General features: G+C 41.6%; 1 protein-coding gene across 1 annotated transcript; it reads right to left on the reverse strand.

Moving 5' to 3' along the window:
* Window positions 1-540: 540 nt before the first annotated feature.
* Window positions 541-12580, reverse strand: nrn1a (neuritin 1a). Its single transcript, XM_005940364.3, has 3 exons — window positions 12278-12580; window positions 6293-6440; window positions 541-3552 (listed from the first exon to the last, which is right to left on the reverse strand). Exons 1-3 carry the CDS (start codon window positions 12330-12332, stop codon window positions 3324-3326), a joined length of 432 nt encoding a protein of 143 aa, XP_005940426.1. The 5' UTR covers window positions 12333-12580; the 3' UTR covers window positions 541-3323.
* Between the last annotated feature and the right edge of the window lie 1116 nt (window positions 12581-13696).

Genomic DNA, 13696 nt, shown 5'->3' on the forward strand with positions numbered 1-13696 from the left:
GTCTGGGATAGATTATCTATAATAGAGTTTTTATTTTCTTAAAATCATTTTTCATATACATTTTCTCTTCTTAGATGATTTTCATAAGATTTTTTTTTAAACTCTTTTTGCAACATCCCCATAAACAAACAAAGAGACAAACCAACAAACAAACAAACAAACAGAAGTACACATCTTTTCATCAGAAGGCAGTGGAAACATTGTCGGTGCCTCGGCAAAGAAATAAACTCCCTCCTCAAATTCATTTACTGTATTTATGTAGTTCATGATGCTACTATACTGTTGGGACTCTGCTTTTAATCTAACATACAGACCTAAAATATATCACCGCTAAGGTCGTCTAGTATGGATCACTGGTATGAAAAGGGGGGATGTGCTTAATGGCAACAGTCATATCACTCTTCAGCCACGGTTTGATTTTTTTAATCATCATTTTTTCGTGATTTCTTTTTTTTTTCAGCTACACTGGCCATGAAGTCGCGTCTTCGTATTGCTCTCAGCTTCTCCTCGCAGTAACCGTTTAGCTCTCAAAGTCATTCATTTCTAACACGTGGTTGTGCTGATATGAAAGATGGCGGATGTCACCCACCAACAGGAACTAAAGTTAATTTCAATGTGTTGCTACTTTCACATCCAAAACAAGTTTCCATCAGTCGGAGTCCTTGGTCTCGTGGGATTTCAGGAAATGAGCACGTCGTAACAACTTTCTCGAGCTATAAACCAGAAAGGTTTTGGCTACAGTGATTTAAGACATTCATCATCATCTCTGTGAGGAAATGTTCTACCTGAAGGGTAATTCATGAAGGAGAAGCTAAAGCTAAACAGTGTTTGGTTTAGCTGCAAATACAAACTGTTAGCTAACCTGATGTAATATGTTTTAGTTACTAACCCATGGCAATCCAATTTACTTGCTAACACAAATATTATCTGCTTTAGCCTCCAACCTGCTAACTACTCTAATCTCTTTAAATGTCATGTCTTAGCTGAACTGCTGCCATACTGCTAAGTTATTACACGTTGATTCACTTTGGGCATAGCCTGCTTCATTGAGTCATGCTAGATTTGGAAGTGTGGACACAATATGGTTACAGCTAGCTTATATTCTCAAACAGAATTTTGTAGTTTTTAATTAAACGGTAGGTCTCTGATCATCGCAGGAAGCACAGTTGATATAAATAAATAAAGTCTGTCTCCAAATCCAACCTGGGAAAACAAATGTAAGACATAAGCTATGCATGTCTCTTACATATGACGTACATTTCTGCTGTTATAATATAATTACTTAGTTTAACTGGGCATATCCTAAATCACGTCATTCTTCTAACTGTTAACTGCGGTAAAGTACCTTTACATGATTACAAACAAGTTAGCAAACATTAGCGAGAATAAAGCCAGTTTAATCTAGTGGGGCCAAAACAGTGAGTTAGATTCAGTTTAGGAAATTTCTTTAGTTGTGGGAATCCAAATAGTCCCTTCAAGCTAGCTTACCGCTGGCTAATGTTAGCTAATGCTGGCTTGTTAGCTAGCCAACATAGTAAAGTACTCTAGCGGTCACATCAAAACTCGTAGGGTTGATCTGGATTACAAAGTTTGTTAGCTTATCATGTGTTCATTATTTTATACGTTTACGTTACGAAAACTTTAAACAGAGGTGCCAAGTTACAGCTAGCTGGCTAACATTAGCTCGCTTCTTGACTATTGTTTTCTGACCATGGACAGATTTTAAGTGGTTGCACAATAAATTCCAGCATATAAATAAACAAATGCTTAAATAATGGCAATTAATCTTTTATTTCTTTTTTAAAAAGCTAAAATTAAAACATCTAGTATGTTGCATAGTAACTACCTGGCACTATGTGCTGGTGCCCAGGAGGGCTTATTACTTTGAATTTAAGCTTTTTGAGTGCTTTATGCACTTGTAAATAAAAGAGTTTAAAATTAATGCTGTCCATAATATTTATAATGCAATGCTTGGTTAAAAGTCAGCTGTATGTCCTTATTATTCACAATATATAGTCACCTGTCATCAGCTGTTGCTTAAATGTAACTGTGCCATTTTCACTTTTTGTTGTTCTTTGTTGTGATTGTTTCTTAAGGGCTTTTAATTTGAAACTCTTACAGGAAGTGTTGAGTTTATATTACCACCAAAAAGCAGTAACAAAATGAACAATTCTAATAATACAGAAATGAAACATCGAGATAATACAAGTGTCTTTCCAACAGAAGCAAAAACTAACTTGAACCTGACAACGTCTTATAAAACATTTAATGTTTTTGTGCCCATTTCCTGAAATGTTTTGAGAGTCTCTGAACTGATGTCATGCACGTTAACAACAGTATAAACTGTTCTTTAAGGGCAAGCAGGCTTGATACTCCACCACATCTCTGCACCTCAGAGTTTGGTCAAGAAAAACAAGCCTACGGTCACACCAGAAACGTGGCATGGCAGCAACCCGGCCAGCTCCACAACCAAATACAACACTATGAATGTAAGAATACTGTTGATTGAGAGCCATGTAGGGGTCAAAGGTCAGTAGTGTCAGAGCAGTTTTTCTGCCTGTAAAATGTGTAATTTTGGTAAGCTGTCTTTGCTGCCAGTTATTACGACTGCATTTAGCGCTGGTGTGACCGTGGCCTGAAAACAACAAACAGCCAATACGAGTACAAATATTACACGAAGCATTCAGTCCATCAAATATACCACAGAGTCTACTTGGCGTAATAAAAAAAGAAAAAGGAGAATCTGTCCGTGGTGAAAATGAGGCGTCAGGTCTGAATCGGCTCGAGGCCTTGGCTCGTCTTATTGATTTTGTGGCCTCGCGTTACACATGAATATGTACCATGGGCTACATGGGGACTCTAATATATAGCCTGATACAGTGTCAGCGCCCTGCAGTCACACAGCGCTGTCTAGGCCGAGCCTACTAAACATCAATAATTCATGGTTGACTTTAATACTGTGTAATTCCACGGTTGTAAGCGGACGGGAATCCATCACATTTTCATCATTGTCATCGTTTCAAAGGCGTGTTGAATATTTCATGTTATCGGCCTCTGGGTCGCGTCTGCGTGTGATTGGATGAACGCTCCGGGAGGACGGCGGCCTGCAGATGTCCCAGGAAGGCGACCTGGGCCGCCGTACGGTGACCTAGCAGTAAAAATCCATTCGGGGAGTATTTTCTTGTGATGAATTCAAACTTAGAAGTATTTTGGAAGAGCAGCTATCACTCTTGTCCTATTTTCTTTTTTCAGTTGGATTTTTCCTTTTTTTTCTTTTTTTTACTTCTTTTCGCTTTGTGTTTCCATGTTTTTCCTCATTTCTGTTAAAACGCCAGCCAAGTCAGTATGGTGGGCAGTGTGGTTAGGACCAAGGCGAGGCCCCTGGCGTTGGCAGATCTGGGGGCTCCGTTGCCGCCGCCACAGAGTTCAAACAAACTCCCGCGGAAATTCAGGTTTCGGGACTCCTTTTTCAGTTTATCCCAGAGGTCCGTCGCTCCCTCCTGGCAGTCCGCCAGCGCCGTCGTGGCACAGGAGTGGAAGTTATCCCAGTAACTGGCAGGAGAAAACACAGCAAGCATTAACGCCACAAGCTTTTGACTGCAGTGGGAGGCTGGTTTTTAAACTGACTGCATCAGCTACACTGAGGAGCAGAGCCAAGAGTGGAAACCATCCCAGAATCTGGCAGCACTGAACACACAGAGAGGAAAAAGCTTATGAAGATCCAGCCGGTGAACTTCATCTAGTTTTTATATTCCAGTAAAACAAAGCTGGAGCTCGAGAGCTGCAGCCTGCGCCCATTACAGCGCCGCCGTCTCCATCATTACCCAGCAAAACACTTCAATATTGAAGGCAAAACACTGGCTGCCTTTAGCGGCTTCCACACAGGAGCACGCCTACAATAGAAGCTGCTTTACTGATTCTAATGTTTTTACTCCACATACAACTAAAGCTTTGTTTCTTCCAACTGGTCGCAATTTATTTTTTCTTTTGTAATGTTCCCAAATCTGCAGCCGCATATTTTTATTCTCCACGAATCCATAATTATCTGTTTGAAAGAGGCGTGGCCACAGCGACGTGGGTGGAAACTGCCTGCACACCGCGTCCTCACAGAGTCAGCTGGTCATGCCTCCTGCAAACTAAATTCAAATTCAGGAACTACATGTTTACTTAAAGTGTTAAAGTCCTGCTTCAGTTTGTAGGTTTTCTGCTCCTGCTGTACAAACACACGTGTTCCACTTTTATCCGATTTGAATTCATGTGGCACTTTGCAAATGACTGTTTGTATAGAAAACATGCGTGTTTATAGACGATGTTCTATAGGAAAGCTCCACTACACGTGATGCTGTTGGACTGGGCGCCTCCTCGTCCACCTGTAGCGACGATACTGAGTAATACTGATAATGATGCAGTAAACATTGAGACACGTTCAGCATCAAAAGCTGAAAAAGTCCTTTTTATTGTATGTATCTGTTTCTGGATCCAGTCCAAAGAAATCTTTTTAAGATTATAAAGATTTGCATCTCATCCTGAAACCTTATCATGTAAGTTTAGAAGCTGTTTTTAAATGATAAGAATTTATGATCACACATGTTGTGATCCAGCTGAAGGCCCCACTGTGGGAATCTACAGGCCTTTATTTCATGTTATGAGTGTAGAACTTTTACAGTCTAACACTTGGAAACTACAGTCATGCATTAAAGCTTCACAGAATAAAATGTGTGGAGGGCGTCGCAGGTAATGACTCGTCAGCTGTCTCCTTCCTTTACTACAGCCCCTCCTCTGCTCGTCTTCCTCTCTTCACTCTCTTGGTTTGATAAAATATTAAAACTCATGTTTTTCCCTCCTGTGCTCACTTGGCCTGATTTCTCCTCCTCTTCCTCTCTGCTTGTTTTCTTCTTTATTTCTTTGTCCTTCTCTCATCTGTCCCATCAGTTTTTTTCCATCCCCCTCCAAGTTAATGTGGCGACGCGTGCTTCAGCACACACACTTGCTGGTCCCACTCACTACAATCAGGGCATCAGGCTTTATTTCTCTCACACTTATCACAAGACCCCTCGTACACACACAACACGTGATATCTAATATCCAGATCTTCCATCTGCTTTATTGATGTCGACGTCTGTCGATTTGAGTATACTGCAGCGCCCAGATGTCGATGCTAACATCTCTGGAGCAAATTAACGCTCTTGGTCGCCGTTGCTTGTGTCGTGGTGTGTGTGTGTGTGTGGTGGTTGTTGGTGTGTTGTGTGTGTGGTGTGTGTGATGTGTGCCATATGTTGAAGTGGTGTCGTCGTAGGTGTGTGAGGAGGCGTATTAACGCGCACCTCCTGCCACGCCTCAACACCGCTGTGATGGAGCTGTCACTGAATTAAAAAGTCATGTGTGTGGGGGGAGGGGTGGGGGCTCCTTGCTGCAGCGTGCCATCTGGTGCCCACCCGGTTTGGGTGGTGGGATGCATGGTGGATTAAAGGGAAGATGGTGGGTGGTGGGGGTCATCTGGGCTGCACATATGCGCACTCCCCCACTGACGACACCCGTTTCCCCCTCAGGGTTAGCGGTTAAATCACTCTTTCTGGTTTCTGTGAGATCAGAGTGGCAGACTCTTCACGGCGTCACAGATGGGGCTCGGCATTAGAGACAGACCAGTTCACACGGCCCCGTAAAACCAAACCTCTGCAGCTAAGCTCCAGTTTGTCAGCATGAGAGCAGATGTCTGTCCTCTGACTCATTACTGTCACATGTAGTTTTGAAAAGGACGGAAACTTTAAAATCAATAACTGCAGCGAGGATCGCTCAAACAGCATTTCCTGTGTTATGTGAATGCAGTGTTTTCTCTGCGAGTCTGATCGCAGACTATGAAACGACCTCTCGTCTCATTGTGACCTCTTATGGACTCATTGCTGTTTATACACACTGATTTGACTTTTACATCAGCTTAATATTTTTCACTTTATTGATTAACGGGTTAAATAATTTGGACCAGAGAGGTTTGTTAGACGTGGATTGATGTCCTTTAGTAGCCTAGCTTAGCACTATAATGATTGTTGCTATGTGATTGCGCATTATTGGACTTTAAATGACATATTTGAACATATTTAATTAAACAAACTAGTTTATTGGAACAAAGATCCAGAGGGAAAAAACAAATACCTTCAACCGTTGTAAGAAAACTGCTTAGAATTTTTTACTTTTTCAAATAAATTGCATCAATGCTATAAGCCCCGCCCCCACTGATGCGATGGTGTGTTTGTGTGTGTTTGTGTGTGTTTGTGTGTGTTTGTGGTAAACGTACGTGCAGATCTGGTGCAGGTTCTGCCTGTCGTCCAGGTCCTGGGGATAGTTGGCCATGTTGTCTCCCAGCTGAATGAGGCAGTCTGAGAAACCCTTGAACACCGAGTCACATTGACCAGCACTGACCAGCACCGTCTGCAACACGGAGACTGCAGGGGAGGAAGAGGAGGACGAAGAGTGGTGAGAAACAATGGAGACGTTTACATCAAAGCAAACTGTGGGAGCTTACAGCACAAAGGTTTTAGATCTGTTGCATCTTGTTCTAAACCTTAAATATCTTTTTTGTCCCAGTTTAAACCTTTTTTCAGCTTTCACAGTGAAACTGCACATTTGTACTGATTTAATTTGGTTGTCGGTTAGTTTGAGACTTCGCCTGCTCATGATGGTGGACAAAAATACCTGAAAGACTTTTCTGTTCAGTCTATATGTAGTCTTAAATACACTGGGTCAACTCTGTGTACCAGAAACTAAAAACATTCACATAGAAACTGTTCTTTTATCAAAGGAACGAGTCCAGATGTTAACAGTCTCCCTCCCAGCTTCGTTCTGCAGCCGACTGAGCAGAAATCAAATCACGTATAAAACACGGAGTCATCAGCAAACGGAGCGAGCCGAACATCCTTTCAGACGAACTCGTTGGTCTTAAGCATGTTTGTCAAAGAGCAGCGTGTTTTCAAAGAGAGAAGACAAACAGATGAAAACATGGCCGCACAGTGCAGGAGTGATCAGATCAGCTGAGAGTGAAATCTGAGAATAAAAGAGCAAAATTTCTAATATTATTTTACAGAAGTGGAAGACAAATGTTCTCACAGGTGTATCAGGGAGCGCTAACAGACCTAAAGCTGTTATAATGTGGAGCTGGAGTCTTAGTTCAGTGTTACGATCACGCAGCTCCAGTTTGTGTTGGTTTTATTCCTTCTGCTCATTAGAAACACATCAGAGCAAACTAACATACATGACAGGGAAACGCCTCTATGAAGCTGCCAAATGTGACACGCCTCCTACACCCATGCAGTCACACACACACCCCTTTACACGACCTCTGTGACTGCGTGCGTGTGGTTCGTTAAGCAGGGGATCGGGCTGATTGATTGGTTTGGGTGCTGCTGTCCGGTTCCGCTCCATCAAACCGTGGGCTGACACGGCGTGACGTGTAGGACGAGACGCGGCTGTTAGAGGACGAGAGGGGAGACTGATCACCCACGTAGGATCTACCTGTTTCCACACATGTCCACGATGAGCTAGGGTCACTACAGGATCCTCTTTGTGGAGGATCAACAACAGGAAAGACCTTTTCAGTGGCCTGGTTCACTGCGCTCTCTCTCAGCACTTTTCTATCATTATTTTCAGAGTAAAAGCCTTTAAAAGCCCTCTGTTCCCTTCCCATTAGCATAATAGTGCTTCAATAATGCAGCTTTCAGAGGCAGATGACCAAAACCTGGAGATAAAAGCTTGTTTCCTGTTACCAACACGGAGAAAATGTACCAGCAGTCTGTATTTATGTTATTGCATAATTAAAATCCTTTCATTTGTTTTATATTTACAATCAGGTGGATAAACATGTGGTTAAACAGGCGGTTTTACAAAATAAAAGAACCTTTTAACAAAGATCTCCATTTAAAGGTTTTTGGCCTTTAAATGGTTTCTGTTTAAATAACAACATTTGTGTTCCTGACGCCTCCTTGTGGTCACAAACACAAACTGCACGTCCTCCTTTTGTGAACTTTCTGTAATCTGAATAAAAGCCAGACAGCGAGCACATTTCACTCGACTAAATTTTACTTTGTACAACCAGAGAGAAGATTTGGAGGTGCGAACTGGAAGATGCATTTCTGGAGTTTGGTCAAAGCCAGGCTCGCTGATCCTCCAGGCTTCATGCTAAGCTACACTAACTACAGCCTGACCTCAGATCTCTGCTCAACCATCGACCAAACTTTGTCTTTGTGCTCATTTCAGTGTCTGTCGGCCTTCAGTTGTCTCCAGCTGATTACTTCATAATTAGAGAGCGTGGGTGCTAGCTCGTCACGTATGTCCTCGTTGGCATACCGAGTGATAAGATGTTAAGATCAAACGTTTTCGTTGCACTAGTCTGAAACAATAAATCCTGTGACGTGTGTCGCAGTGAAGGCGTGCTAGGACAGAAACCACACCTGCCTCTGAAAAATGAAACTCCTGATTGTTTCCATGTTTCTGCGTCTTCGTATTTCTGATTCATTAAATCTGCACAGAGCTACGTTTAACGAGCTGGGTTTGAACGTCGCACATCAGCTGATAGTGAACCTGTGATTTTATTATGTCTTTTATTCTAATCGATGTATAAATATACTCTGATGACACTGACACAGATTAGCATTAATGATGAGCCTTATTTAAATTACTGTTATTGTAACGTACTGACGGTTTGACCTGAAATATTTAAAAATCGTTTTTATTTAAAAGGTTTTAAATGTTTTCAGAATAAAAATGTATTAATTTGTTTTATTCATTCATTAAACAACATTTTGTGTTTAGTTTTAAAATAACCCCAAAATATTAAGATGATCTTTTTTAAATCCAACAGATTAATTCAGGAAACTATTTGTATCCAGTGTGATTCATCTCGTCTCTGTTCATCTGGAATTTTTATTGATTTCTTTCTTTTTTTTTTTATCTTGGATTTATTTCAGAAACTTTTTGAATTTTTGACTTTTTGTAATCAGCTTTAGGAAGATTTATTTAAGGTTTTTATCTTTTTAATATTATAACATGTTTATTTATTTAATATTCCCATGTGTCCCCATAATATCTGTTCATTTCTTTTTATTTGTTTAAATTAAATGAAATTATTGTCACAGAAATCTCCATAAAATAATGTTTTCATTTAAAATAATACGAAATGTTATTTATTTATCCTCCTCGGACACATTTTCTTATAAAAATGTAATATTATACAGCTGTGTTTAATGAGTGAACAGCATTAAATCATTACTTATGACCAGCAGAGGCACCACAGACCACGTGATCCAGTAGAAAAAGCAGCCGAGCAGCTGTTTGTCAGATGAAGGAAAAATGTTTTTTATTTTTCAACAATAAAACAAAAATATCTTTTTTTAAAGCTGAATTTTCTTTATTGGAGGTCGCAGATTCAATAAGATCCGTGTTTGGGTTAAAAGAGTTTGAGGACGAAACACGAGCGCGTGAGGATGCGCGTGAGGCACCGTTAAAAGAACCCCATTCTGTCCCACTTCCTGTCAGGATGCAGCACGTGACAGCGTTTCTTTGATGACCCTGATTCTGGTTTTTCTGCATTTCTGCAGCTCGAAGCTGATTTTTGGACTTTGGATCGAATTCCTGTTTTTTCCTTTTTTGAATCTTTGATTTGAGTAAAATCTAAATCGCGTTTTTATTCCCCGCTCGCGCTTTTAAATTCTGCCTGATGTTTAATCTTCAGCGACTTTCTGGAAACATTTTGAACTTAACGTGATTTTTGTCACTGCGGGTTTCACGTTTCTGCTTCCTGTTGCTCCCGAAATTTAATCTGAATGAATAAATGAATGAAAGCGCACCTCCTCCCCCTCCTCCCCCCTCACTCTCCATTGTCTCTCTCCCGCTGTATGTTGGAGCATTACATCATCTCTAATAGGCTGCATGATATGGCTGCAACAACTAAGTGTATAAAAAAGAAAAACGCGCTCTCCCAGTCTCGGCTTCACAAAAGCTCAAATTTGAGTTTTTTAACGTTTTTATCGGGAATTTATTTTAAATAAAGAATCAAAGAAATCCAAACGGAGCTTTGCGACAGTTTGGGGGTAAATTTGGGGCTTTTTGCAGCATTTTTCTTGCGCAAAAGTTGCGTTTTTATTTCTGGTTTGCGCCTTTAAAAACCCCGCTGCGTGCGTTTGTTTTATTCTTTATATTTTCCCCGTTTCTTTCTCTTTCTTACACATTCAGTCGCTTCGACTCGTTTTTGTCGCGTGAAATTTCTGTTTTCTCATCTCCAAAGATGCTTTTATTTCTCATCCATTAAAAAAAGAATGCACCCCCCCCCCACGCACACACATGATATTTATTTATTTAGTATTTTTATTTGTTATTTTATTTTATTATAATTATCTGCTATTTTTTTATTACTCCTGTTTGATGGAACCCGCTGTCGTGCACATTAATTAATTTCCCTCTTTTTCGTTCACGCCTCCCATCAAGCACGCGTGCACTCATTCACCCCACGTCCACACACACACACACACACACACACACACACACACACACACACACACACACACACACACACACACACACACACTGTTGCCTGCAGTGTGTCATGCCAAAAGCAGCGTGCTGTAGCTTCACGCGGCGGACACACCCACCTCCTTTACACACGAGGCCATTTTCGTGCGTAAAAATGCGCCAAAAACGGAAATTTTAACCCTAAAAATCCACAAAATCTCCACAGTTTCGATTCTGATCTTTACTCTGAATTTGATGCCCACGTGTGAGTTTCACAAACAGCCAAAAACGTGAACATGAGCCGTGTTTTCGATGTGCATGTCATAAATTTATTGTTCAAATGATTTTGAGGATTGTGCTGCAGCGGCGCGCCAAACCTCGGACCAATCAGACTGCAGCATTTCGGAGACGCCGAAAGATTCACGGCGGAAACATGAAAACGGGACGAAGATCAGATTCTCTGTGAGTGAAAGAAGGAGGAGGAGGAGACGTTTCCCTGCAGGGAAAAATCACCTGCGTGGAATCATTCCACGCATTTTGGCCTCGCTCGGTTCTGATGGTCACCGCTGTGCGTGAAGGACGTGAAAGCGCGCGCGTGGATTTTCTCTTGATTCCTCATCTTCCTTCACCTCCTGCTCGGAGCTCTGACTAACATCAGCACCGAGGACTCTGCGTCCTGAATAATTCAGCATCCCTCTGCGCGCACACACACACACACACACACACACACACACACACACACACACACACACACACACACACACACACACTGAGCCATCCTCCACAGCGTCGTTATGCAACAGCAGAAAAACAGAAATCATCTCCGCGTCTCTGCTCGTGGAAATTTTTAATTTCCTTCCTTCCAGTTATTAGACGGATCCCGCGGAAACACCTGATTTATTTTTACGTGAAAGCTGAAATCAAACGTGCTGTTCCTGCGTGCACGAGCCCGGCTGCCCACAAGAAACGTATCGGCTCATTTTATTGTATTATATTATATTTTATTCAATTTAATTTATTTTTATTTCATTTTATTTTTGCAGCTGCAGGGGTTAAACGCGGGCTCGTGCCGTCTCCATCCTCCGGGTTTCACGCGCACTGCGGATCCGCTCCGACATTTCTGTGATTTTTTTTCAGGCCTTTTTCTCTTTTGTGAAGCTTCAACACTCGAAACTAAAAATCACGAAGGGCCGTAAAAATCAGAGCGAAATAAAACAAAACGTGTTTTTATTTTTCTCACATTTTGAATTAAAAATGATTCAAATCAAATAAAAACGCGTCCAGCGTGGGACACCGAGCAGGGGAGGGGAGGAGGCGGAGGGAGGGGGGCATTCCCCTTGTTAGCGCACACATGCACGCACACGCGCACGCGCCGAATGTGAAGTGGAGCCCACCGCCGCTCACATGTCTGCGCGGCTTCATTGGGACAAGAAAAGTCCGGACAGCAGCACCGACACGATTCAGAAAAAACACTCCATCTGCCCCACGGACGGCCTCGGCTCTGCGCAGACTCAGAACAACTCAAAGGAGCAGAACATTTCACCCGAAACTCGCGTTTTTCTTTTATTTCTGCAGGCGATGAAATAAAAATGAGAAGTGACTGAAAAGCGGCGACAGAGACACTTTAAAGGTCACAAAAGAAGAAGAAAAATTCTTTCATGATAACAAACGTGAAACAAGCTCCTCATCATCTGCAAACACGTCTAAAAGCGCAGCTTTCATCCTGGAATTTGGTGCAATTACAGAGAAAAACCCGCAAAGCGTGACTTTCTGCGCTCACCTATGTGCAGAGCCAGGAAGAGCGCGAGGCATCTGGAGGACCAGGTAACTCCCATCCTCTGCGTCCGCCTCTCGGCATGAGAGCAGAGACTCGCAAAGTTGGAGAGCAGCTGCGGAGGAGCCGCACATTCCCCGCAAAACAGCCGCAAACAGCTACATCCAGCAGAGTCCTCCGCCTGCTCCCCCGCTTCTTCTTCTCCTCTTTTCTCTTCTTCTTCTTCTGCTCTTTTAGTGTGAAGCTGCTCCCTCCGCGCGGCTCTCCGTCCTCTGTGCGCGCGGCGCTTCCTGCTCGTTTTTACGCGTCCGGAGAGAAAAAAGAAAAGAGAGAGAGAAAGCCCCTCCTCCTCTCCTCCTCCTCTCCTCCCTCATTAATATTATTTATCCTTCTTTTATGATTCCGTGAAAAGATTTTTTTTATGCCTTTGAAACGTCTGAAAGGCCTTTTTCCTCCCAATAAAGCGAAAATTATTCACGCGCTCTTTATCCACCGAGATGAACAAGAGCTAAATAAACCATTTTTAATATTTCAGAATTAAAATAAAAATAAATTGTACAGCTTCCCAAAGGCCTTTCACTGTCATGCGCACTGGGTTTAAACCTGAGCAGACTTTAAGCTTCAGCATTAATTCACATAAACACATTAAACATTTAAATATCGAAATAGGTCCAGTTCATAGCACAAAAATGCTGCATTTAAAAATCATCATATTAAAAAAATAAAAATATAAAATACCTACACCGGCCTTTATAGGAAAATAGTTCCCCTACTGTGTTTGGGTTATTATGGGACATGCGCTCTGATTGGCTGGACACGCCCCCTTCTCTTATTGATAAACTGGATTTATTTTTATTTCTTTAGTTGGACCTTTTGTGTTTGAAGTTAAGCTCCTCCCCTCAAACGCCTGAGGCCGAATCTTCACAGGTGTGTTTCTGTTCAGTTTCCTCCTGGTGGTCATTTCTGGTACTGCACTGAGAATTATTTAATTTGTTATGAAAATAATGTGAATTCTTCTATTAACTATTAATTAATTATTAATTAACTTTTATTTTATTTTATATTTATATTATTTTATTATTATTAAACATATATTTAAAGGCCTCAGACAAGAATTTACACTCCAGGTCAAAGTGTGAGCGTCAAAGAGGCCAAAAGGAGCTGAAGTCGTTCACACTGATATCACACATTCATTCATTCTGCCGTCACTTTGATGTTGCAGACGATGAGAATAACACAGCATCATACTCAACATCATAACATTACTCTTGATCACTGATGTTGGGTGGGCCGGTCATATTTACGGAGGGGGCGGGGCATCTTTACAAACGTAATATCTGACCCAAAAAAATACACAACGACCAAAAACAGAGAAATGATCACAAAGACACAAAACAATAACAACAGACACAAAATAACAACAAA

Source organism: Haplochromis burtoni, unplaced genomic scaffold, assembly GCF_018398535.1.
Source record: "Haplochromis burtoni strain Fernald_Lab_line unplaced genomic scaffold, NCSU_Asbu1 Contig_291, whole genome shotgun sequence".
In the NCBI taxonomy this organism is placed as follows: domain Eukaryota; kingdom Metazoa; phylum Chordata; class Actinopteri; order Cichliformes; family Cichlidae; genus Haplochromis; species Haplochromis burtoni.